This window comes from Arachis hypogaea, chromosome 11, assembly GCF_003086295.3.
Source record: "Arachis hypogaea cultivar Tifrunner chromosome 11, arahy.Tifrunner.gnm2.J5K5, whole genome shotgun sequence".
Taxonomy (NCBI): Eukaryota; Viridiplantae; Streptophyta; class Magnoliopsida; order Fabales; family Fabaceae; genus Arachis; species Arachis hypogaea.
The window spans coordinates 7,438,693-7,465,137 of record NC_092046.1 but is presented as its reverse complement, the minus strand read 5'-3'; the positions used below and the strand labels follow the sequence as shown (position 1 = coordinate 7,465,137).

General features: G+C 35.4%; 3 protein-coding genes across 5 annotated transcripts; 1 reads left to right on the top strand and 2 right to left on the bottom strand.

The window, feature by feature from the left end:
- Positions 1–1,669: 1,669 nt before the first annotated feature.
- Positions 1,670–7,644, top strand: LOC112720100 (uridine kinase-like protein 3). Of its 3 annotated transcripts, none has more exons than XM_025770920.3 (15): positions 1,670–1,901; positions 2,744–2,902; positions 3,212–3,303; positions 3,489–3,558; positions 3,839–3,957; positions 4,166–4,262; positions 4,548–4,627; positions 4,773–4,967; positions 5,075–5,158; positions 5,239–5,299; positions 6,252–6,312; positions 6,456–6,549; positions 6,640–6,712; positions 6,837–6,919; positions 7,240–7,644. In XM_025770920.3, exons 2-15 carry the CDS (start codon positions 2,752–2,754, stop codon positions 7,411–7,413), a joined length of 1,434 nt encoding a protein of 477 aa, XP_025626705.1. In that variant the 5' UTR covers positions 1,670–1,901; positions 2,744–2,751; the 3' UTR covers positions 7,414–7,644. The 3 variants fall into 3 exon arrangements, with proteins under 3 accessions (XP_025626705.1, XP_072062487.1, XP_072062488.1); XM_072206386.1 differs by having other exon boundaries at positions 1,678–1,901; positions 2,741–2,902; XM_072206387.1 differs by lacking the exons at positions 1,670–1,901; positions 2,744–2,902 and adding an exon at positions 2,942–2,962.
- A 1,424-nt stretch (positions 7,645–9,068) lies between these two features.
- Positions 9,069–10,430, bottom strand: LOC112723777 (NDR1/HIN1-like protein 1). Its single transcript, XM_025775203.3, has one exon. The coding sequence runs from the start codon at positions 10,077–10,079 to the stop codon at positions 9,309–9,311; it is 771 nt and encodes a 256-aa protein (XP_025630988.1). The 5' UTR covers positions 10,080–10,430; the 3' UTR covers positions 9,069–9,308.
- Positions 10,431–11,960: 1,530 nt separating this feature from the next.
- LOC112720099 (pentatricopeptide repeat-containing protein At2g17670) lies at positions 11,961–14,115 on the bottom strand. Its single transcript, XM_025770919.3, has one exon. The coding sequence runs from the start codon at positions 13,973–13,975 to the stop codon at positions 12,548–12,550; it is 1,428 nt and encodes a 475-aa protein (XP_025626704.1). The 5' UTR covers positions 13,976–14,115; the 3' UTR covers positions 11,961–12,547.
- Positions 14,116–26,445: the final 12,330 nt, after the last annotated feature.

Genomic DNA, 26,445 nt, shown 5'->3' with positions numbered 1-26,445 from the left:
TTGATTTTTCTAAAAAATAAATTGTTCCTGGTGGGACCCAATTGAAGCTTCTATGACAAATTGACATTGAGTCAATGAGTTAAGAAGCGGAACGAAACTTCCTAAAACGACATGCCGTATTGGTTAAAATATATAGCTGAAAGCAGCAGCCAGTGGTCCCAACTCTGATTCACTGCCACGTCGGATTTTACAAAAATCCGATCAGCTTTGAAGAACCCACACTGACATGCTCAGAAAGTCAGAAACATTACAAAAGAATAAATATAATTAAAAAAAACTACTAAAAATGGAACACAAATTTAGCGAGGAAAAATCTAAAATAATCACGACAAGTTTGAAACACGAATTGTATATACTTTTTAGTTCAAAAATATTTTATATAATTGATTAATTATATTATTTTATTTGAATAATGTTTCACATAATAAATATAAAAATAATTATTTTTTATTAATTTAATAATATAAAATTGAATATATGTATACAGTTTTTGAAAATAATATATATTCATAATTCTTTTAGTATTGTTTAGAATTTAGACAATCTTAAATAAAAAAAGTAACTTTTTTTTTTAAAATTAAATAACAACCTCACTAACTAAAAAACCTTTAAAGTAATAATTTTAGCATCTAAATATGTAATGTTACAAGTAAAGTTTGATTAAAATTTCTTTAGTATGTCTCAAATTACAATAAATTATTTGTTGAAAATACTTTTATTATTTCTATATATAGATATATATATATCAAGACGAAAATTCACATTAAGTTATTTTTATATAAAATTAATTATTGTTAAGAATTATTAGATAATAATTTAATCAAATTTATTAAATTATTTGATAATTTTTAATTATTAATTTCATATAAAAATAAATATATTTAAATTTTCACAGTATATCAAAGTGTATTTTGATGGGACTCTTCATTATGTGAAGTTACCCCGCCATCTTCAACTTGATAAAGTGACGATCCATGAAAATTAAGTGAGAATGGATTTTAGGAGAAGTTTATAATTACAAGTTTACAACTATAATATCTCTCTCTCCCTCTCAAATGACCATAACTAAATATCTTTTACAATAATTATCAAGTATGATTTAATATTTTTTATATTATTATTACCTAACTTTATAAAAATTGATTTTTATACTCAAATGTTTAAAAATGAATCTTACAAGTTATCTAATGAATAAAACATATCTTCCTATTTTTAATAAATTTAATTAAATATATATTTGTCATTTTCACATTTCAAGATAATATTTATTCAGCATTTTTCTTACAAATAAATAGTGACGCATTTATACCTTAATTTAATTATTAAATAAAATGATCATGGCAAATAATTTTAGATTTTTTCATTAAAGCATAATATTTAATTTGGATAAATAATTTAATTAAATTTTTTTTTAAAATAGTGTAAATAATAAATATTTATATTAAAAATATTTATTTTAAAAGAAATATGATAAATAATTTTTTTATATTTTTTATAAATATTTAAATAATTTTAAAAAAATTATAATTTAATTTTAAAAATTATACCAAATATTAATACTATTATTTTTTATAAGTGAAAAACTAAAAAAAAATAAATTTAAAGCTTTTCAAATAAACTCGATGACAAAGATTTTGTATATATATATATATATATACACCCTCTTTTTAGGCTTTGAATTTTACGCTGGTGATTTGGTAGGGACATGGTGAAATTGGTAATTTGAGATGAAATAGAGGGTCCATTTACCAAAAAATAAAAGCAGCACCAAATTCTTCATAATCTGTGTTTAAACATTGACACACCCTCTCTTTGATAACTCTTAAACCTCTTTTGATTCAGCAGGTCATCGCTACACTCACTCAATCTCTCTTCAACTAATTTCTTGTGTCCAGTTTCAGGTGAGTTCTGAAATCAACATCTTTTATTGTTATTTTTTCATTACAACAAATCCCTGTGAGCATTGCTTGATTTTTATGTTACTACTGTTTGGTACTGTATTCAATTTTGATCAAAGCTGCAATCTTTCATTTCATTTCTCCATGTTTCCCATGGGATCTGAGACCCCATTTGAGTTTAGCCTCTTTGCTTGATTGGGATTGTATATTTTATACAATGATGAAATGGGCAAGCATAAAGTTTGCATTTTTATTTTAACTATTATTTATATTTTATTGGGTGTTGGTTGCATTGGAATGAACTTGTCCAATCCTTGCTTGAACTGCCCCCCTTTTTTGGCTTCTAAAGTTTTTCATTAACAAAATAAGATCATGCCCATTCATTATAGCTGTTTTATGAATGTTCTGGAAATGAGACAACAGGTCTTGTTATTCACCTTTATAAGAAAGAAAAATGGTGTGTGGTAGGTATTAGAGAATAGAAACCTTTGTAATTTTACCTCAGCATGCTTTAGGAATTTACCAGAGTTTAAGGTCACATATAAAATGAAAATTACAAGACCTAGAATGAGTTTATCATAACCTGTCTTAATCTGCTATCTTATTCAGTACAATCGTCTGCATATCCAATTAGCATTGTCATCGACTATATTGTCTTCTATCATTGGTTCATTCAACTTAATCCAATCAGACATATTTTGAGTTAAAACTAAATTGTGTATTTATTTATCTTTTTGTTTTATGTTTTTGCTGAGATATTAAATGGGGACCGGTGTGAGATGTCCCTATCTTTTGTTTATGTTATTGGTTTCTCTATATGTGAATATCAACCGATATTTTAGTAGGTCTTTGCATGGATACTAAATCAGCTGTTGATTTGATGGAGTCTTCCTCCGAGGTTCACTTTTCTGGATTTCACATGGATGGTTTTGAGCAAAGAAAGTCAGGCATGGAACAACCGACAACATCAGCGACTGACATGTATAAACAACCATTTGTCATAGGTGTGTTTTCTCACGAGTCACGACATGCCTTTAACATGTATAAACAACCATTTGTCATAGCTTTTCGCGAGTCATAGGTGGATACTAAGACATGTCTTTTTTTGGGTATTTCATGCCTTGCAGATTGCTTCAATTTGTTGATGGTAGCTACTACATATATAGTTATTATTGAACAAACATCTACTGCTTTCTGAAATAATAATAAAAAATGAGAGTCTTAATTGGGATGCCTTTAGTTTCAATTTTACAAAATTTCCATCATTTTTGTAGGGAATTTAATTTATTTATTGTTTGTGTTTCATCATGCAGGTGTTGCTGGTGGTGCAGCATCAGGCAAGACTGCAGTTTGTGATATGATTATTCAGCAACTTCATGATCAACGAGTTGTATTAGTTAATCAGGTAGTGATTTCTTTTTGTTACTGCTTATAATATCATCAAAATTGAGATTTATTAGCTATGTCAAAATTATTATAGAATGCAAACAATTAACTTTGTAGTCCCATTGTTCCAATTTCTTTCTTTATTTATTACTCTGACCACCTGTTCCTTTCTTCCTCTCGTCACATTTTCTTAATTTATGACAGGATTCTTTTTACCATAACTTGACTGAAGAGGAACTTGCTCGTGTACAGGATTACAACTTTGACCATCCTGGTCAGTAAAATGATACTTTTGAGTCTTTAATTTCAGTGACCTTATAGAGTATGAAATATTATCTGATGTTACTGGGGCAGCTTTATGTATTCTATTATTATGTAGCTTATTTACAAAATCTGGAATTCGGTTTTTCTGAAATCTTTTAATGGTTTCACACATTTACATTTAAATAATTAATGTAACTGTACCCACCTAGGCCTTAGTTGTTGTTGCCGTGCTTTAATGCATGGCTCCCTAATGCATGTGAATGTTCTTTTACTGATGTTGGCATCAGCAGATGCTTTTGATACTGAGCTATTGCTATGTGTTATGGACAAGTTGAAGCGTGGTGAGGCAGTAGATATTCCAAAGTACGACTTCAAGAGTTACAAGAGTGATGTGTATCCAAAAAGAAGGGTATGTCACTGGAAATCTCATTTTGGATTAGGTGCTTTAGCCTCACTTTTCTCAAAATTCTTAACAGCTTTAGATTGAAATCTATTTTAGAGCTTGTAAAAAAATATATTTAGCATTTAATCCCGATGCATAATTTTGATTGTCAAGAATACAATTACAATAATATGTCACTGCCATTCAAATAATGTTGCTGTGATGTGCCTTTTAGGTAAACCCCTCAGATGTTATAATTTTGGAAGGGATCCTTGTTTTCCATGATCCACGTGTTCGGGAGTTGATGAATATGAAGATATTTGTTGATACAGGTCTTTTATTATTGTTGTTCCACCCTTAAGTTGGACTTTATTTTCTGTAATTTATTTGGGATCTGTACTCATTTCATTTTTATTTCTCTCAGTATTCTTTTCTTGTTGTGTGTGTTCTGTTGTAGCATATGGCATTTATATGGGATCTATTGTTAGATTTATTTCATTTTTATTCATGGAATTGTTTTCTTTTCCCTCTGTACTAATTCACATTGTGTTTCTTATAGTCATTTGTTAAAATACTAAGTTAAGCTGTCGCTTTACATATTAAACTGTTCAGCGCAGATGCTGATGTTCGTCTGGCGAGAAGGATTAGACGAGATACTGGCGAGAAGGGTCGGGATATTGCAGTAGTTCTTGATCAGGTAACAACTTCTGTCCACACCATGCATGCTACCATGAATGACTTGTTTTGTGCTTGTCATAAAATTAACTTAACACATTCTTTTGAAGGCTATGTTTCAATTTAATGGATTTTGCAAGCTGATTCATATGTAATCCTTGTTGCAGTATTCAAAATTTGTGAAACCAGCATTTGATGATTTTATTCTCCCTACAAAGAAGTATGCTGATATCATTATACCGCGTGGGGGAGATAATCATGTAGCCATTGACCTGATTGTACAGCATATCCGCACGAAGCTTGGTCAACATGACCTGTGTAAAATATATTCCAATTTATATGTCATTCAGTCAACTTTTCAGGTACCATTTTCTTGCTATTGATCTTCACTATCATCTCATCCTAGGGAGAACTCCAAAATTGGGTTTGCTATAAAGATTGAATCCTCGTTGTAATTGCTTCTATGCAGATACGGGGCATGCATACCCTGATACGTGATGCTCAGATAACAAAGCACGATTTTGTATTTTATTCTGACCGTTTGATTCGTTTGGTAAGCAGACAGGATCCATTTTTTTTTTTTCATGATTTTTTTATGATATGGCTTTTTCATTAATTTATGCACTTGACCAGGTTGTTGAACATGGGCTGGGGCATCTGCCATTTACAGAAAAGCAAGTAATCACTCCCACTGGTAACCTCTTCTTTTCTATTCTTTCCTTCTGAGATTATTGTGCCATAAAAGCTTCATGTGTTTTTGTCTTTCTTTCTTTCTTTTTTCAAATCCTTGCAGCTAAAGGATCTACTTGGATTTTTGTGGCCACTATGGTTCTTCATAGATGCTTCATTCCCTACTTTTACTAAATATTATCATGGATGATTTGTATATAGTGTAGTTGGTCTCTATAAGGAACCAAAAGCCAGAGAATATGAGTAGTGTGATTGTATTATTTGTATTGATGAGTCTGGAATTCAGCTCACATTTGTAGAGAAGATAGAAGAGAATTAGAAGCAAGCACTATAGCAGCCTCCACTCTCCCTCAACAGAAAAACACACACGTGCACTGTGCGAACACCCACCTGCCAGTATGGCATTCCCTTGCACTTAACTTCTGCACAAGTTAAGGTCTTGAGGTCCACTCAGTTCTCCCACTCCCCGATTTTGCTTAATTCCAAAACTTGTCCTCAGAGATGTTCTGCCGATCTTCTTCCTACATATCCTAACCACCTAAGACGAGACGAGATTCTACTGTCTTTTTAACAATAGACGCTATTCTAACTTTTTCTTTTATCCTTGTTTCTTGTTTTGTCTATACGTGTTTGGTCGCTCATCCATCTACATGTCAGCAAAATTCTATGGACAAATTGCGAAACAAATGTGTGTAGTGTTCATGTTATAGTACCTCTAGATATTCAAATCACCTAAGACGAGATTCTACCATCTTTGCAACAATAGGTCAACTTTTTCTTTTATATCTTGTTCTTGTTTTGTCTATACGTGTTTGACCGCTCATCCATCTACAATCAGGGAAACCCAATGGACAAGTTGGGAAACAAATGCGTTTAGTGTTCGTGTTATAGTACCTCTAGAAGTTCTGTTTTTGAACCTTCTCATGGTAATCTCTGGTTGTTTTCTTTCAATACAGGTTCTGTATACACTGGCGTGGACTTTTGTAAGAGATTGTGTGGTGTCTCTGTCATCAGGAGGTATTAATCTTGTCGAATTTTCGAACTTCCATATGGTGACTAAAGTATCTATTCTATTTAAATCAAATAACACCACTTGATATTTGATAATTCATTCCTTAGTGGCACTTATTGTATTTAAATCTAACATCTGCTAATTTCAGTGGGGAGAGTATGGAGAATGCTTTACGAGCATGCTGTAAAGGTATCAAGATCGGGAAAATTCTAATTCACAGAGAAGGTGACAACGGTCAGCAGGTTTGTCTCTCTGCATGTATAAGTCAGGCACATATCTATGTCTTTTGAGTGTCATGATCATTGCAAGTTTAACCTTCCATCAATGAGCAGCTAATATACGAAAAGCTTCCAAACGATATCTCGGATAGGCACGTGTTACTGTTGGATCCTATCCTTGGCACAGGTTTGTTGTTCTCTTGCATGTTTTCATTGTTGCTCTGATCTTTCTAATTGTTTCTCACCTACGGCAACCTGAATCAACATTTTCGCCATGACGGTTTTGATTTGAATCAACAATTCATCTTCAGGTAATTCGGCTGTACAAGCGATCTCTTTACTTATAAGAAAGGGTGTACCGGAGTCCAACATTATATTTCTCAACCTGATATCTGTAAGTCAAAGATTTCTTTGTTCCTATATACTTTTTGGCCCTTTTTACTTAACAATATAATTATAGAGTAAATAAATCCCCATCTCATCACTAAAAAAAACAAGACAAATTACTCTTTCAAGATTTCAAAGTGACAATTTTTGTCTCTCACCGGCTAACTTCGTCCGCATTGTTCAAATAAAGTGGACAACCTGGCATTTTAGTCTTCCTGTTTTCAGCTAGGACGACATCCGGAATTTACTCATAATTATATTATTTGTGTTTCTTTTTAAGGGCCGAGTTGACGATTACTAACATCAATCGTCGCCTCATCTTTTCAGGCACCTCAAGGTGTTCATGTGGTCTGCAAAAAGTTTCCTAGAATAAAAATAGTGACATCTGAGATCGAGATTGGTTTGAATAAAGATTATCGCGTCATACCAGGCATGGGTGAGTTCGGCGACCGGTACTTCGGAACAGATGATGATGAGCAGTTGGTGGTTCCTTCACAGTAGTTCCTTACTAGGGAAGAAATTTCTACAATGTTTTTTCAGCTTATCAAAATTAAAAACAACAGTACCATGGGAGAAATAGGTTGAAGTGGCAGAATCTTAGTTTTAAACAAAATCTTGAAGTGAGCTTTGAGAACATCATTTCCTTGTGCTTTTGTTTGAGAATGCTCAAATGAAAATCTCATGTGTACCTATTTACTATAATAACAGAACCAGATTTGTCCTTTGTACTTATGTTGGTTTCTTCAGACATATTCATGCATTATTAATTCGGTGTATACAATCTTTAAACTGAATCCATAAAGAGAGTTTCGATTTTGACACATTCATAATAATTTGATAGAGTTTAGCATGCTAGAGGTTTGTTCATCCAGAAAGAAATTAAAAAGGATCATAGGCTTGTGCAAAGCAAGTTTGTTTTGAGTTTTAACATATTTGTATAAAGTTTTAAAATAGTAAAATATTTTAATTTTTTTTAAAAAATAAATCAGTTGAGTTTTCTTAAGTCATGAAAAAAACACAATTTGTAAAATTATATATTACAGTATCAGAAGGGAATATTTCCCTTGAAAATGAACTTATAAGATTTGTTGCACAAATCACTCATAAATTTTGTGATTATTTTTTAGCTTCAAATAATTCAGACGGCTTTTAAGAGAATATAATCCACTAGTGGAGATAACCAGAGTGAAAAGCAGGACTTATGTGAGTATCTGCTTTGAAAATTCTGTATTAACTAGATTAAGTGACATAAATTTGAGTTTATATGCTATCAGGCATGACATCTTTTTATTTAATTTTAGTATAAATTACACTATTCTTATATTTTATAAAATATAGTAATTGTTACAAAACTAAGTCATGATAAAATAAAAGAACAATGTATGTTATATACTTCATTACTTAATTTATTAGAGATAAGTGTATTTTATCCTAAACAATTTGATGCAAGTAAAAATTTTGAAACCTTGGTTCATTGTCCATCAATCTTTGCAGAACCTTTTGTTCCACATTTTGGCTTTAATTGCTTTAGACAGTCAAAAAGATATCTAATAAGTACAGCTGATATATAATAAATTTTATGCAATTAAGAAAACAAAATAGTGTTGAAGGACACTTTCCAAAACCCTTAGGAAATTCAAGTTATTGATTGCTGTGTTCTTTGTATAAAAAAATTAGGTGTAATTATTCTGCTTATATTTATAGTTTTATTAAATTTTAATTAGGTTTCTATCGTTTAAAATTTATAATTGAATATATATATTAGATCATTTTTTTTTTAAATTAGGTTGTCTCAAACTATTGTTATTAAAAATATAAAATACTTTTAAAATATTTGTTTTTGTGTTTAATATAGAATGAATTATGGAATATTCTAAAAGCAAATATTTTTTTATTGCATTTTTTTCTGAAAATAATAACTAGTAAAGATAAAAATCTAATTACAAATTTTTATCTAATATTAATATTTAATTACAAACTTTTAAATTACAAGAATCTAATTAAAAATTTGGTAAAATTATAAGAATTAATAGAATAATTAGAAAAGAAATTACTATGTCTAAGTGCCTAACTAGTAGAAAACTATACCAAAATGATTAAATAAGTCAAATATAACAGAAGTACCTATTCCCTTATAAAATCAAGAGTAGTAAAGATAATTTGAACATTTATTTGTTATTTGCAGATGAAATGAATCCCCCAACATCATATTCTCTGATTTAATTATCTACATACCAAACACCTTGAAAATTCATCATCTAATCATTTTCCCTTTTTCATTCTTTTACCATCTATATCATATGGTATATTTATCAAACATTTTACAGAATCATTCTTATGCACAACTATATAGTATAGAAAACATTAAATCAAACAAGCAAAGAATAACCTTATGTTCATCTCTTTGTTATGCAGTTTCTTGCTACTAATACTCCAGTTGGTGGACCAGTCATCTCAATCTGGCATCTACTATGCAACCAATAAGATACATGAATTAGACCAATGGTGATTTTCACTCTAAATGTTCCCTTCACATTGTAGATTACCCTATTGTTCTGAACTTGCTTTTGAAGCTTCACACCAATATCCTGAGGCAAAAACACCAAGCTAGATATGAAGTTCACTGATTGCAACTTGCTTTCTCTTCTCCTCTGAGGGAACGGCTCTATCGACTGTGCCGATATGAGCCTCTCAGAGAAGAAGAGCTCGATGTCTAAAGACTCGAAAAGGACATTGATTTTTTTGTTGGGGTTGGTGAAGTTTGCAAGGAGGGTGAAGTCACCATTGATGTAATTTGGAGAGTCAAAGTACACCAAATTGAGGTTTGCATTTGGAATATCAAAAATGGGGGTTCTTGGTTTTATGATAAGGAAGATTATCAATGTTGCAATACCAAAGAAGATAAGGACAAGGCTGAATATTAGGCATAGAACTGCAGTGAACCATATGATTGGATTTGTTCTCTTTGGTTGAGGTTGTCTTAGTGGTGTTCTTGGTGGCCTAATTAGCTTTGTTGTAACAGAATTTGGTGCATTTGTTTCAATAGAATTTTGGTTTCTTGTTTGTTTTGTTGATATGACAATTTGGTCAAGTGAAATTGGTTTCGATTGTTTTCTTGGTGGGGGTGAGAGCTGTGGCGGCGGCGGCGGCGGTGGAAGAGAAAGCATGTTTTAGTGATCTATGTAGTACAAAGAGGAAGAGATGAATGTGGAGATTAGGATGAAGGTGTTTGTCTATTATTCTAAAATAGAGTGATGGTGTTAAGGAAAGTGAAAAGTGAAGATAAGAAGCAGCTTTTAATTGTGTTATTATAGTGGGGACAATGTAGTATTTTTTTTTTCTTCTTCTGGGTATTAGCAAAAGGTTGAGTTTACAGGGTGGTGGTGCTAAAGTACTAAAGTTGGAGCAGATTTGAGGATTGGATTTTGAATTTTTGTTTTTAGGTTGTAGTGTTTTTGAGAAAGTGCTAAAGAAGTTTCAAGTGCTTAAGAGAACCACCACCTCACATTCTTTATTTCATCACGATTTAAGAATGTTGGAACTCAATGGCTGCTAGATTTGGTCAAAATGGTAAATTGAATAGAATTATACACTACTCAATTGAAGTCTTTAAAATCTTTCTATTTACTCATTACGAAATATCATGTCAACTTATTCATTATCTATTATTAAATAGAAAATTAAAACAAGTTAACAAGATGTCTTGTATATTCCAAAACTATGTATTTGATGGGTGGGATGTTTAAGGACTAAGGAAGCTAGCTGCTAGGAAGTATATAAAACAAAGAATAAAATAATGTTGGATAGTGACCCTTTCTTTTTATGGATACAGTGATGAAGTCCATGCTTTTCTGCCGAGTCTCAATCACAGGAATTGAGCATGTACGCAATTTATGCTATTTGGTGCTTTGTTCATTCTTCTACTTGGATAAGGGTCTCAAAAGTTTATATAAACTGGCGTAATAACCAAATTGGATTGGTCTAGTGATTAACTCATTAGTTCGCTTAAACAAGTGTTGGGGTTCAAATTTCACCTTGTGCACCCTTAAATGGAACTCCGATCCACAACGGATTATTCCTTGGCTTATCGGGTTGAGAGATACCGTGAAAAACCAAAAAAAAAAAAAAAAAAAACTGGCCTAATAATCCATTGCACCACATGTCCAAGAAGAAGCTGAAAGGGCTTTCCAGAATTCGGTTCCTCCTAAGGAGACTGAACAATCACTTCCAATATTAGCAAGACACACGAAATAGATTCCACACAAATTTAACGCATCTCATTTAGATGCACTCATAATAAACATGGATCCCATTTTGTTAAAGCAGTACTCACTAATTTATGGATTCCACACACATTTTCTTTATAAAACTCTAAATCTCCGTGAGACCACAAAATCGCGAATTCTAACTGTGGAATCAGTCACTCACTCATGTAATTATCAAGTTAGGCTACTTACATTATATCCTTTGGAGACCGGCCTTTTCCTGAACACTGCGTTGAGCGAGATGTTTGTGCACTGAATTGCTCCTTTTTAACTGTGCACATGCAAGAATTATTGAGCACATCTGCAGTAAGTCTGCCCACTCCAAGGCCATGAAAATCACATGAAGCTGTAAAAGATGCACCCCTGTCGCCTACTATCACTTTGGTTAAACAAAACAAGACAAGGTTTTCATAAACAACCTTTTAATCACACACCTTACTTATACACTATCAATCCGAAAAATAAGTTAGCACAACCCCGTGCCATGATTCAAAATATGCCTTTTGATTTCCTAGAACTACCCATGAGATATAATTCAACCCTAAACCAAACACACCACAACACAGCCTCCAAGCAGAAAGTGCGATGGAAGAACAGATCGAAAACTGACTCTTCGTACCTTTAGAATAAAAAAACAATGCAGGAGTTATTCCGGACGAACTCCCACTCCGTTTGAACTTTCATTATATCTGTTACAAGCTCAAACTTTGCATATGTTCTTCGGTACAAGAGATGGTGATGAAAATGAGAGTAAAAACTAGAAAAAAGGAATAGATAACAATATTCATGTAAAATTCATGTCGTAATCTTATTTTCTCTTCTTATTGTATACAGCTTGCTGAGTGCTAAAAAAACTCGGCAAATTTCGTGAAATGTTTGTTTAAATTTATCCAAATTCTCTGTTGAGTGTGTGATATGCCCGAGAGAACACATTCTACTAAATCCAATAAAAAAAATTCATGCCCAGTGGCTAAACACCAATGGGAAACATCACAAGCTATATCCTCTTGAAAGGGGTCATTTCACACATGCAATGCAACTAACTGGGCATCACTCTGTAGCCACGGTACATCGAGAAATAGATTGTCGCACATCAGGCATGTAGGTATCAGTTATCAGTATAAGCTAACTCTTAAATATTTGTTAGATCTTCGTCTGGTACTGGCCAATGAAAACCATGATCAACCTCTTTGACAAGTCTTCTTCTTTGCAATGGCTGTGTCGTACTGCTGCCTGTGCCAATCTGAGATTTTCTCTCCTCTTCTTTCCTTCTCTTAGCATTCGCCATAGCAAACATTCCACAGTTTTGTATATTGACTTTGTCAACAAACTCTTTTACATCCTAGGCAACCATTGGCAAAAAGAACAAATTAAACTGCCTGACCTTTTTCTTTTGCCTTCTTGAGCCACTTAAGCGTGCTCTCCAATGTCGAGTAAGCAACAACATCTGTCAAACTCTTGCTTTCAACTGCATAATCAAACACTTCATAGGCCTCAGCAATTCTATCATCCCTACACAGTGCCCTAACAAACGTGGCATAAGAAGCTGTCTCAAGCTTCAAACCACCTGATTTCATCACTCCATACAATTCCATTGCCTTCTCCAACAACCTAGACTTACATAACCCATGTAACAGGGTGTTATACGTGCACGAATTCGGACAGCACCCCTTGTCCTCCATTTCTCCCAACAACGCCAATGCACCCAGTGCATCCCCTTTCCTGCACATACCATTCATCAGCGAAGTATAAGTCACCTCGTCGGGGAAAAAGCCCTTTTCCGCCATAACTCGCAACAACTTTTTAGCTTCCACAACCCTTCCACATTTCGACAACCCAAAAATCAAAGTGTTATAAGTGACAAGATCAGGCTCTACCCCATCATCCTTCATCTTGTTATAAACCTCAATCGCCTCGCTCCCCCTACTCAGCATACAATACCCTTTCATAATCGTATTGTATAAAAAGCAATCGGGCTTAAACCCTTCCTCGTTGAGCACACTAACCAACCTCAAAGCCTCCCTCAAGTTCTTAGTATTACACACATTATCAATCAAAATCGTGTAAGTAACAAGATCAGGCTTAAAGCCGAAACTATCACGCATCTCATCAATGAATCCATAAACAGTACTCAAGCTACGGCACTTACATAGATGTTTAACAATGCAATTGAAAGTGTAAGTGTCTGGAACACAATGCTTCAAAGAAAGCTCTTTGAACAATTCAACAGCGTGGTCTACCCTTCCGGCGGAACAGAGCGACCTCACGGCGACATCAGCGGTGGATTTGTCGGGGGAGACGCCGTCTTTGACCATCAGATTTAGGGTTTTATGAATTGGGGAAAGGGAGGAGGGGGAATCAGGAGGCGAATCGTTGTTGCAGGTTTGGGAGAGGAGGATGTGGTAGGTGGATCGGTCGGGGGAGAAGGAAGGGCTTGCAGCGGACATGTGGCGGAGAAAAGCGACGGAATCATCAAAGGTGGAGATTGAAGCGTAGGATTGAAGAAGAGAATTGTGGAATCGAGGGTCAATGGAAGCATTTGCGGAATCGGAGGTTTTGATTATGGAGTTGAAGACGGTCTTGGCTTCTTGGAGGCTCGGGGATTTGAAGAGAACGGGGGTTTTCGGAGGTTGTTGCTGGTTGTTAGGTTTTCGGGATTTTCCGGGAAAATGAGAAGGGGTTTTCTTGGGAAAGTGATGGGGTTTGGAGGATGGAGAGGACGGAGGAAGTAGAGAAGATGGGTTTCTGAATTGAGGGTTTGTGACAGCGGATCGAAATGCAGGTGGTATTTTTCCCATTTTGTCCTTCTTCTTCTTCTTCTTCTTCTTATTCTGAGAGTAGAGATGCGAGGGGAACAAGAAAGGAGGCAGAGAATGACAGTAGAGTCTCAAAGCTCCTCCAAACACAACACAAACCTGGGTTTAGGGTTTAGTCTTTTAGATCAACAATAAACACTGGTGATTAAACAATTTAATATTACATATATTTTTAATCCGAAGTAAACACAAAAAATTATAATAAGATTAATTATCATTTTATTAATTAGCAATTTTATGATAACATGCTATTTATTTTGTTATCTGAAATTAGGGGTGTTCGCGGTGCGGTTTGGTTCGGTTTTAAGGAAAAAAGTCATCCAATCTGAACGCTTAATTTATGTGCGGTGCGGTTTGGATTGGATAAATTTTTTTTGGAAATCCGATCCGATTACAAGCGGTTTGGATTGGTTTGGATTTGTGGTTTTTTAAATAAAAAAATTAAATACATATATCAAGTCTCAACATCAAGTTTTAACAATATCTTAAAAAGCCAACGGTAACATAACAATATAAATAAAATTATAGGTTAGTTAAAATAAATAAACAAATAACATTTTGAACATAAAATATTTATTAAATAATAATAATACATGAATAATAGAAAAATGTATAACAAATTGAACATGTTATAAGTATAATTGTAAATATAATAATAAAATAATAATATTATAACATATTGTGCGGTTTGGATTGGATTGGATCGGTTATGAAAAGTATATCCGAAATCCGATCCGATCCAGCGGTTTGTAAAAAATAGAATCCAATTAAATCCGAATTAATACGGTTTTAATCGGTTTTCAGTTTGGATCGGATTGAATGAGCGGTTTAATTTGGATCGGTTTAGATTTGAACACCCCTATCTGAAATTATGATTTATTCTTTTAAATAATATTAAAATTTTTATTTTTTTTCTTTACAAGCAATAATTAAAAATGGTTTAATTATTCTTATGATATAAAAAATATAACTTTTATGAATTATTATAAGAATTTAATTTTAATATACTGAGTAATAAAATATTTTATATAATCGTTTAATTATATTTTTTTTAGGTAATTATTCACTGTGAATGTTAAAAATAATTATTTTTGTTTATGTAAGTATGTAAAATTATTTTATACTAATAGTATATCAAAATTAAATTCAATAAATAAACAAACATTACTTAAATATTTACCATTCTGGTTTGTAAAATTTAAATGTAATTAATTATTCTAAAAATCATATCTACTACTTATTATTTGTTATTTTTATAATATACTATAATTTATTGATTAGAGTAAAGTATTGTTTTTTTTTTTTTTTTACCAAAGATAGGAGACTCGAACCCGCAACCTCTTAATTGAGTATCGGGAGACTATGCCATTTGAGCTATTGCTCATTGGCGAGTAAAATATTGCTTTTGTTCCCAACGTTTGGAGTAAGTCTTATTTATGTCCCTAACGTTTAAATTGTCATATTTGTATCCTTAATATTTGTAAAAATGATTCAATATTATCCTGTCGTCAATTACACATCATGAGTTTTAGTTGAAGTTTTAAAAATCTCTTGTTAAAGTTAGAATATAAATGTCTCGGATAGAACTGATGATCTACTCCGGATAATAACTCATCAAAAGTTAAATTAATCCCAACAGCATTTACATAATTCACTTTTTTAGTCCAATACAATAATTAATTATCATGAATTAGAGTTTGATTTAAGAATTTATTGTCGATTAATAAATTATTGCACAGACAAAATAAAATTTAAATTTTCAATACTTATTTAAGTTGACAAATGAATAAATTGAATCCACAATTTTAAAAACCAATCTATTATCCCTCTTTAAATATATCTTTTTATAGTAAAAACTAAAATGTATATGGACCAACTAAACTCTTAATGCAACAATCCTCTTAATATCAACATTTTAATTTTAGCATTTAGACCATGAATCATGTAAGAATTTAGTTATTATTATTTTTTTATTTAATCAACCTATAATAAATGACAAATCAAAATAATAAGAATGAGTAGACCAACCTAATTAAGGTTGGTAATGCTAATTCTATCAGTAAGTATTTAATCCGGACTAAATTCTTGTTTTGGTTCTTAAGATACACACGATTATCCATTTTGATCTTCAAAATTTAAAATTACTTATATTGGTCATCTAGATTTAAGTCCGGGCACCAATGTGGTCCCATGACTCTTTCCGGCGATGACTAGGTAAACAGAGTGCTGAGATCTCACCCTCTCTGTCACGCTGGATGATAAGTAAACGATGTCGTATATATCTTTGCGTTCATCCGTTACACTACAAAAGGAGGAGCTTTGAAGGTTATAAGGGAAATAAATCGCATGAAATTGAGGGGTCAAGTTGTTTTTGTAGGAGAAGCCAAGTACAGAAGGAAGTCGGATACGAATGGAATCCAGAGAACCACGGGAACAAACGTTGACCAAAACACAATTACTCTCAGGCCGCTACGTCAGGAGGTAGTGGCCCGAGTGAATACAACAGAAGTGGGCAAGGAGGAGAAAAGCCTAGATCCACATGAAAATGGATGGACAAAGAAGGTGGAAGTATTTGTGGCAAAAGAAAATATGGAATGGTTACAGAGAAGCCTAGTGGGAGGGACAACAACTGTTATTAACTTCAGATCCTTGGAAGAACAGATTGTGAAAAATTTGCCCCCGAGTCACCCATATACGAGAACTGGGAGCTTACAAAGCCTTACTGACATTTGATACTATGTTAAGCGCTGAAGAGGCATACACCTTTAATATGAACAGTCTTCTTCAGTTTTTTCATAGCGTTTGGAGATGGGAGGAATCGGAGCGAAGTGAAACCCGAAGAGTGTGGCTAGAATGTTTTGGAGTGCCGCTGCATGCCTGGTCTACGAAAACATTCAAAACCATCGGGAGTCAATGGGGTGAAGTGGTTGGTTGCGATACGATGACAGAATCCTGCAATTACTTCAGTGTGGGACGAGTACAAATTGATACATGTTTTATGAATGTGATTAACGAGTGGATACACATTACAATTGGCATTAGCGGGTTCGATGTTATGGTAAAGGAGGTGGGACGTGAGACGCTTGGAACTAGTTATAAGTTGAATAATAACTCTAATGAAAGCACAACCGGCGAGATGCAAAGAGAAATTGCTTCAGGCAGTGGCTCAGATGCGATTAGCATGATGGTGGGGCAAATAAACTGAGCGGAATGCTTTAGCCCGGGAGAAGAACTGCTGATGGCGGTGGCACGGGAGGATGACGTAGTGGAAGATAGAAGGGTAATTTCTGAAAGTATTTTGAATGAGTGGATCAATGTGACTTTAATTGATAATCAACGCAATCAGGTAATGTTCAAATCAAGCATTGAAGGTATTGGAGGGCATGCGGATTGGTGGGAACGCTGATTTGGGGAGTAATGAGGATTCTGATAGAACCATTTCTTGGGAGGTGGAGGATTTGGACTGTGGGCTGCCAAGTAGGGCTGTCCATGGATCGGATCGTATCCGCAGATCCGCGGTAAATATTCGCATCCGATCCGAAAATTGCGGATACGATCCGATCCTCAAATTGATCGGATCGCAGATATCTGCTCTACATCCGCGTATCTGATCCGCGGATCCACAGATCCGCACTATAATAATTAAAAAATAAATAAATATATATATGTTTGGTATTATATTTACTTGTTTGTATGTTTTAGTTAGTAATTATTATTCATATATTGTATTATTTTATTTTTGTTATTTAGAGAGAGTTTGATTAAAAATATTTTAGAAATAAATAAGTTTAAAAGTATGAAAGAAATATTTTTATCGAATTATTTTACATAGAAATATGATTAAAAAGAGAAGGTTTAATTATGCGGATATATCCGATATCCGATCCGATCCGATGAAAATTGTGCGAATCGGATCGAATTTTCGACCATATCCGATCCGATCCGATCCGCGGACACCCCTACTGCTAAGGGGTGCTAGAAGGAGTATAAAAACAAAAAAAAACACAAAGGATACTTGGCCCAATAATAAGAGCAACCGGTTTGGGCCACCAAATGCTGCTGGGCCAGAACTCCTCGTGGGGGCAGCAAGAAAGAACGCTGAGGCGGTTGACAAGGCTGGATCGGGTTAGGATGAGGCGGGTTGAAGGAAGCGGAGCTCACCATGGGTCTGCAGCCCTGTTATTCATCGTGAAACTACCACAGGAGCGATGTAGGGAGATCGCGGCGCTGCTTCCCCCCTGATCCCGCGAAAACAAGGGGCTGGAGGCTTACGTGAATCCCATGCGAGCCAGGGACTGGAGGGATGGTGTGCGATTGGGACGGCCAACGGGGATGAGGGTGAGCCGGCTGTTGACGGCAGAGGCGGTTGCGCTGAGGCGGTTGGGTGTGAGGAGTTGATGGCGAATCCGGAGGAATTGGACGATGGTCGGGTTCTGGGGATGAACAGGAGTGTAACCCCAGGCCTTCGGTCAGTTGCTGGCTTAGGAGTTGCTGGGGCTATGGTAGGAATACATGACGGAAATGGGGATGTTAGTGACAATGGCAACCTTGGGGACAACGGTTCAGACGAGGAGAACAAAACCGCTGGGAAAGCTGAAAGCACAAGTTCGGCTAACAGGATAGATGTGGTTAACGGTGCTGTACACGTCTGTAATGGTTCGAAGATAGGGCCGGGAAAGTTAATGCCGAGTGGAGATGGAGTTGGGATTACTACCAGGAAGGGTGACGGAGATGAATATGAAGATATTGGTGACAACCATAGTTCAACGCTGGAGGAGCAGATGTTGGAAAACAGGAGGACATGGGAAATAGCTGTGGAGTCTGGAGCCATGCTGTACAACAAAGAAGACGATATCATGGCCGCCCTTCAAACTCAAATTGAAGAAAATGCACAGAAAAGAAGATTGGCAAAACAAAAGGCGAAAGCAAGACGATGTAGACTTAAGAACAAAAGCAAGGTGTGTAATAATATTTTTAAATGATTTTAGTTCATGGAATGTGAGGGGATTGAGGGGGGACGGCAAAGTGAAAATGATAAAGGATATGAAGAAAAAATATAAACTAGACATGTTAGGTCTGATTGAAACTAAAAAGCTTGCAGTAACTAGATTTGATGTATCAAGGTTCTGGGGACAAGGTAGTGTTGGGCGGGAATTTGTTGAGTCTGATGGTGCGTCGGGAGGTTTGTTGTTAATGTGGGATGAAATGAGTTTTAAAGTGAATAATTGTTATAAAGGGGAGATATGGTTATGTGTAGAAGGGGTAATTTTGAAGAACAGCTTCAATTGTGCATTTTTCTTTATCTATGGTGCCCATACCAGAGACGAAAAACTTATTGTTTGGAAAGAGTTGAGCTATACAGCTGGATTATGTCAGGTACCTTGTTGCTTTATGGGTGACTTTAATGAGATTGTACATATAGAAGAAAGGAAAGGTAATGTCAACTTATCAATTTCTGCCGAAGAGTTTAAGAACTGGATACAAGATATGCATCTGGTGGACCTACCGCTTAATGACATGAAGTTTACCTGGTTCAGAGGACGATCCTATAGCCGGATTGATAGAGTTTTGGTGAATCTAGAATGGGTGGAGGAGTTCCCAGAGATTCGCTTGAGAGGAGGACCACGGGCTTGTTAGATCACTGCCCTATGATAGTAGAAGATACTAGCTTGAGATATGGGCCTAGGCCTTTTCGGAGTCTTGACTCGTGGTTTACACATGAAGGCTTCCTAAGAATGGTCAAAGAGGAATGGAGGGGATTAGGGAATATACAGTTCATAGAAAAATTGAAGGCCTTGACAAATCCGCTGGGAAGGTGGTTGGTGCACGAAATTGTGATCATCAATGGCGCCAACAACTTGGTACGCACAATTATAATCTCAACTCTTTGTCACAACTCCGCACAACTAACCAGCAAGTGCACTGGGTCGTCCAAGTAATAAACCTTACGTGAGTAAGGGTCGATCCCACGGAGATTGTCGGCTTGAAGCAAGCTATGGTCATCTTGTAAATCTCAGTCAGGCAGATTCAAATGGTTATGGAGAATTGATAATTAAAAGATGAATAAAACATAAAATAGGATAGAGATACTTATGTAATTCATTGGTGAGAATTTCAGATAAGCGTATGAAGATGCTTTGTTCCTTCTGAACCTCTGCCTTCCTAGTGCCTTCTTCCAATCATTCATACTCCTTTCCATGGCAAGCTTATGTTGGGTTTCACCGTTGTCAATGGATACCTCCCGTCCTCTCAGTGAAAATGGTCCAAATGCGTTGTTACCACACGGCTAATCAGCTGTTGGTTCTCGATCATGTTGGAATAGGATCCATTGATCCTTTTGCGTCTGTCACTACGCCCAACACTCGCGAGTTTGAAGCTCGTCACAGTCATCCCTTCCTAGATCCTACTCGGAATACCACAGACAAGGTTTAGACTTTTCGGATCTCAAGAATGCTGCCAATTGATTTTAGCCTATACCACGAAGACTCTGATCTCATGGAATGGAAGGCTCGGTTGTCAGGCGAGGCAACCATGCGTCATGAACCAGAAAGCTAAGAGATACGCACTCAAGCTATTGCAAGTAGAACGGAAGTGGTTGTCAGGCACGCGTTCATAGGTGAGAATGATGATGAGTGTCACGGATCATCACATTCATCAAGTTGAAGAACGAGTGTATATCTTAGAGAAGAAGTAGGCGTGAATTGAATAGAAAAACAATAGTACTTTGCATTAATTCATGAAGAACAACAGAGCTCCACACCTTAATCTATGGTGTGTAGAAACTCCACCGTTGAAAATACATAAGAACAAGAAGTCTAGGCATGGCCGTGAGGCCAGCCTCAAACGTGAATAGGTCTATGAAAAAGTATGAAAATACAATAGCAAAAAGTCCTATTTATAGAAAACTAGTAGCTTAGGATTACAGAAATAAGTAATTAATGCAGAAATCTTCTTCTGGGCCCACTTGGTGTGTGCTTGGGCTGAGCATTGAAGCTCTCACATGTAGAGACTTTTCTTGGAGTTAAACGCCAGCTTTTGTGCCGGTTTGGGCGTTTAACTCCAGCTTTTCTGCCAGTTCTGGCGTTTTGATGCCAGAATTTTTATGCTGACTTGGAATGCCGGTTTGGGCCATCAAATCTCGTGCAAAGTATGGACTATTATATATTTCTGAAAAGCCCAGGATGTCTACTTTCCAACGCAATTGAGAGCGTGCCAATTGAGCTTCTATAGCTCCAGAAAATCCACTTTGAGTGCAGAGAGGTAAGAATCCAACAGCATCTGCAGTCATTTTTCAGCCTCTGAATCAGATTTTTGCTCAGGTCCCTCAATTTCAGCCAGAAAATACCTGAAATCACAGAAATACACACAAACTCATAGTAAAGTCAAGAAATATGATTTTTATTTAAAAACTAATAAAAATATAATAAAAACTAACTAAAACATACTAAAAACATACTAAAAATAATGCCAAAAAGCGTATAAATTATCTGCTCATCAGTGGCACAGAGATAATTTTGGAGACATGGATAAGAAAATTATGAAGTTTGAGGAAGAGATAAAGAAGATAGACGACATGGTAAGCAATGATGTATTTGATGGAACAGTTGAGGCAAGAAGGAAGGCGTTGGTGACGTGCTGTAAGAAGTGGTATGTAAGGAAGGAACTGCACTAGAAACAGATATCGCGATCCTGCCTCGCGAAGGACATGGACAAAAATACCAGGTACTTTCACAACGTAGCTTCAACTAGAAGGAAGAATAACAGGATTGATGCGCTGGTTATTAATGGAAGGCTAGTCAGAAATCAAGCAAGGATAAAAATTGCTATCAGAGAGTTCTATAAGAAATTATATTACCAGGAGGAGGCTCCTTTGGTGGGCTTTAGAGATGGACTGGTAAATATAATAGATGTGGAACTTGCTGAAGTATTGGAGGTTTTGTCGTCGCCTGAAGAGATAAAAGACGCCGTGTGGGACTGTGAATCATCTAGGGCACCAGGAAGTGATGGGTACAACATGAACTTCATTAAAAAGTGTTGGGAGGAAATTGGGGCTGAGTTCACGGCAGCGGTGCTAGGATTCTTTCAAACCTCTAGGCTACCGAAAGACTCTAATCTCACATGGGTGGCATTGGCGCCGTAGTTTACTGGTGCTAAGGAGATTAAAGACCTTCGTCCAATTTGCATGGTTGGTTGTGTGTACAAGGTGATTTCCAAGGTATTGGTTAGCAGGATGAGATCAGTTATGCCAGGTCTGGTTGGAGAGACTCAGAGTGCGTTTGTAAAGGGACAAAAAATACATGATGGGGCTCTGCTTGCTTGTGAAATTGCACATTGGCTCAAATCGAGGAAGAAGGAAGCAGCAATAATCAAGCTGAATTTTCAAAAGGCATATGATAGGGTCAGGTGGAGGTTTGTGGACATTGTCCTGTAGAAGATGGGATTTGGCCTTAGGTGGAGAGAGTGGGTTATGGAGTGTGTCAGCACAGCCACTATGTCAGTATTGGTAAATGGTTCGCCAACTAAACCGTTCAAGATGGATAGAGGTCTGAGACAAGGTGATCTTCTTTCTCCGTTCCTATTTGTACTTGTTGTTGATGTTCTACATAGGATGATTGGGGAGGCAGTCAGAAATGGTCGGATATCCCCTCTGTTCGTGGGAAGAGACAATATAGAATTGTCACATCTCCAGTTTGCTGATGATACTGTGTTGTTCTGTCCGCCAGAGGAGGAGTCCGTTAAGAATTATAAAAGGCTTCTACGATGCTTTGAATTGATGTCGGGCTTAAGCATCAACTTTGAGAAATTGAGTTTAATACCTATAAATTGTGATCAACAGTGGGTTCAGAGCATGTGTAGCTTGTTGGGGTGTAAAGAAGCTGCTCTTCTGGTAAAATACTTGGGGATTCCTTTAGGTGCAAATCCGAGGTTGGTGAAGACTTGGAAGCCAATAATTGACAAAGTGGAGGACAAGCTCAGTTTATGGAAATCCAAGGTCCTTAATAAAGTGAAAAAATTGGTTCTCATCAAAGCTGTCTTAAATAGCTTATCGGTATATTATTTAAGCTTATACAAGATGCCGAAAGCGGTTGCGGATAAACTTATTTCATTGCAGAGAAGATTCTTGTGGGGAAAGGAGGACGGGAGGTATGGCATGGCTTTGGTTAAATGGGAAGTGGTCCAAGCTCCAAAAAGGTTAGGCGGACTAGGAGTTGGTGATGCGATGCTCTACAACACAGCTCTGTTATTTAAGTGGTGGTAGAGATTCTCTTAGGAGGAGTGTCCGTTGTGGAAGAAAGTGGTCTGTTCCTGTAATAATCTCTCCCCTAACCATCTCTTATCCATCCAAGATTTACCTACTAGAGGGGGGCCTTGGAAAGATATTTGCCACCTACAGATAAAGGAGCAACCTGTACGAGACAAGATGATAACTGGCTTGTCAATGGAGATAGGTGACGGAAGGAGAACTCACTTCTCGGAAGATATCTAGTTGAGTTGTGGTTCCCTGAAGGATAGGTTTCCTAGGCTGTTCTCGGTTTCAACCCAAAAAGGCTTTGTCATAGGGGTTTGTGGGTTTTGGAATGGGCTTGAGTGGATTTGGAACTTCCAATGGAGGTCCGAGCTATTCCAATGGGAGTTGAAACTTGTGAATCAATTACATGAAACCTTGAGGCCGGTAAAACTAGCTCCTGACAGAGAGGATAGAGTTGTCTAGAAGTTTGACAGGCAAGGTGTGTTTTCTACTAACTCCTTTGTGCAGGTACTACAGCCAGAGACGCTTCCGAAGGAAGTAACAAGCTATAGTTTCACCAAGACTATCTGGAAAGGCTTAGTCCCTCCAAGAGTTGAGCTATTTATATAGTTTGCTTTAATAGGCAGAGTGAACACTAAAGAAAGACTGTGTAGATTTGGAATTGTCAACTAGGGTGATACTATGTGTGTTCTATGTAATAAGGAGGTTGAAAATGTCTGCCACATGTTTCTTGGTTGTGATTTTACTTGGCAGGTGTGGTGCGCTTGGTTATCTGATTTTGGCATAAAATGGACTACTCCGTGTACTTTAAAGGAGCACTTTGTAAGCTGGACATGTGTCACAACTAGGAAGGAGGAATGTAAGAAGTGGTTCATAAGCTTCTTCGCGGTTATTTGGAACGTTTGGTTGGAAAGGAATCGGAGATTATTTCAGAATACAGGAAAAAGTGCTAGCGATGTTATCAACATGACTATGCAAAATTACAAAGAGTGGAGGTGCGATGATCCCTTTTGTTGTTGATGGCAATGTCGGAGATGACATGCGGATATGTATTTGTGGAGCGATCTAGGTGGTAACAATAGGTGTTTTTTATTGTTGTCTTTTGTTTGGTTTTCTGCTGTTTATGTTTCAAATGCTCCACGTTTGTGTTGAGCTCTTATTGTTTCAAAAAAAAAAGTAAACGATGCCGTTTACCCTTGGCGTCCAAACAAGTCAGAAATGAAGAATAGTGGAGGTAGAAAAGAAGAAGAATACTTTATTTTGGGTCTCCATCATTTCTTCTCCCTTCATATACAAAGCGACGACATTTTTTACTTGTTTGGTTGCCAAGAGTAAAAGACGTCGTTTACTCATCATCCAGCATGGCAGGGAGGGTGCTATCTCAACACTGTTTGCCTAGTTATCGCCGGAAAGAGTCGAGGGACCACATTGATGCCCGAACTTGAATACGGAGGACCAGTATAGGTAATTTTGAATTTTAAGGACTAAAATGGATAATCTTGTGAATCTCAGGGACCAAAATAAAAATTTAGTCATTCAATCCGACTTAACTCGTTCGAGTAAGGCTGGTATTTGACTTACAACAAATCAGTTGAGAACAAAGTCGGTTAAATTACGAGTAGAGTAAGATGTGAGTTTAGTCCTAATCTTACTCGACTTACCCGTATTTCTAATATATTATGGTATGCAATTAAAATTATTATATATGTATAATAAAACTGATGGAGATCGAATCTACATTTTCTTCTTTTTGTAATTTTAACATGGAATTCATTATTATTTTGTTATTTTTAATTTTATATTTTTATTTTATTAATTTATTTATAAAATATAAAATAATTAAATATTATATTTGATTGAAAAATTTTAATTTATTACAGATAAGGTCGAGGATAGGATGCAAACGTAGAACTTTAGAACACATGTCAAATTAGAATTGAGAAATTCTCCTATTAGGCTATTACTATTTCTTTCTTTCTTTTTTTTTATATATTTCAAAACCATGTCTTACTATTTCTATTTTCATTTTTCACATCACAGAAGTTATTTTTCAAAGCGAATTTCTCCTTCTATTCTTGTAATTTATTTTTCTGCTAATACTTATTTTTCTATTAGATACTTCCTGTTCTTTATAAATTTATGGGTATTGTTTACGAGGATAACATTTGCAATATGAATATGTGCTTTGATAGTTTGATTTTTATTGATATAAATTTATTTATTTTGATTTTGATATTTAATACGTTTTCTGTGATGATGTGAATTTTTAGTCAAAGATACTTTTTAACAGAAAAATTATATTTTTTAAAATTTTAATGTATTGACAAATTTTTTAAAACAAAAATAAAAAAACACTAAAATATAAAAAAATACAATTATCAACTTTTTTAAAAAGACTTGTTTTTACTTTACAAAAGAGATGTTTTAATAAAGAAGTAGTTTTACTTTAAGTTTAGTAATAGCCAAAATAGAATAGAATATAATATAGTTTACACTCTATCTTAACCTTACTTGTGAATTAAAAATTTTTTAAAACTCAACTCTACTTTACCTTGCGGATTGAGAATCTGTCAACTCTAACCCTACTCGCACAGTTCTAAAATTTACTTGACCCGCATGCTACCCGTAGAAAAATTAAAATTTTTTAAATAAATATAAAATTCAATCATTCTATATTTAATATAAATTAATAAAATAAAAAATAAAAAATTAAATTTAAATTTAAATTAAAAAAATAACATTTTAAAAAAATTAACATAAAATTATAAATAACATAATCATAAATTTTTTTTAATAAAATTAAAATAACACTAATAATAAATATTTTGTCACCCTTTCTCTAATTCCAACTTGAGAGGTGCAACATTATTCTTTACATAACAAAGGTACTATATTAGTAGTATAATATATGCTTGCTTTTCTGATTCTCTCATCATCAAAGTTGCTCCAAAATGATAACAAATCCTGACCTGGACAAAAGATCTCAGAACCAGTCCCTATCTCTCTCTCCTCGCCCTTCTTTGTTGCTTCCTTGGCCCTGTCTCCGCTGCGTGCTCCCCTGTCTGGTGCTGTCCCGCCTTCGCCGCCCTGCCTGGCGCCGTGACGTCTTCTGTGGTATTTTCTTTTGTCTGTGGTGTTTGAAAGGTTTGCGTCATCCCTGCTGCTATCTGTGGTGTGGAGTGCGCCAAATGATGGTTTACGA

Excerpts from the sequence above, each read along its gene's own strand:
- LOC112720100 (XM_025770920.3), top strand. The coding sequence starts at position 2,752 with ATGGATACTAAATCAGCTGTTGATTTGATGGAGTCTTCCTCCGAGGTT. Across the intron at positions 2,903-3,211 it reads TAAACAACCATTTGTCATAG|GTGTTGCTGGTGGTGCAGCA; the intron begins GTGTGTTTTCTC and ends TTCATCATGCAG. Across the intron at positions 6,713-6,836 it reads GGATCCTATCCTTGGCACAG|GTAATTCGGCTGTACAAGCG; the intron begins GTTTGTTGTTCT and ends ATTCATCTTCAG.
- LOC112723777 (XM_025775203.3), bottom strand. The coding sequence starts at position 10,079 with ATGCTTTCTCTTCCACCGCCGCCGCCGCCGCCACAGCTCTCACCCCCA.
- LOC112720099 (XM_025770919.3), bottom strand. The coding sequence starts at position 13,975 with ATGGGAAAAATACCACCTGCATTTCGATCCGCTGTCACAAACCCTCAA.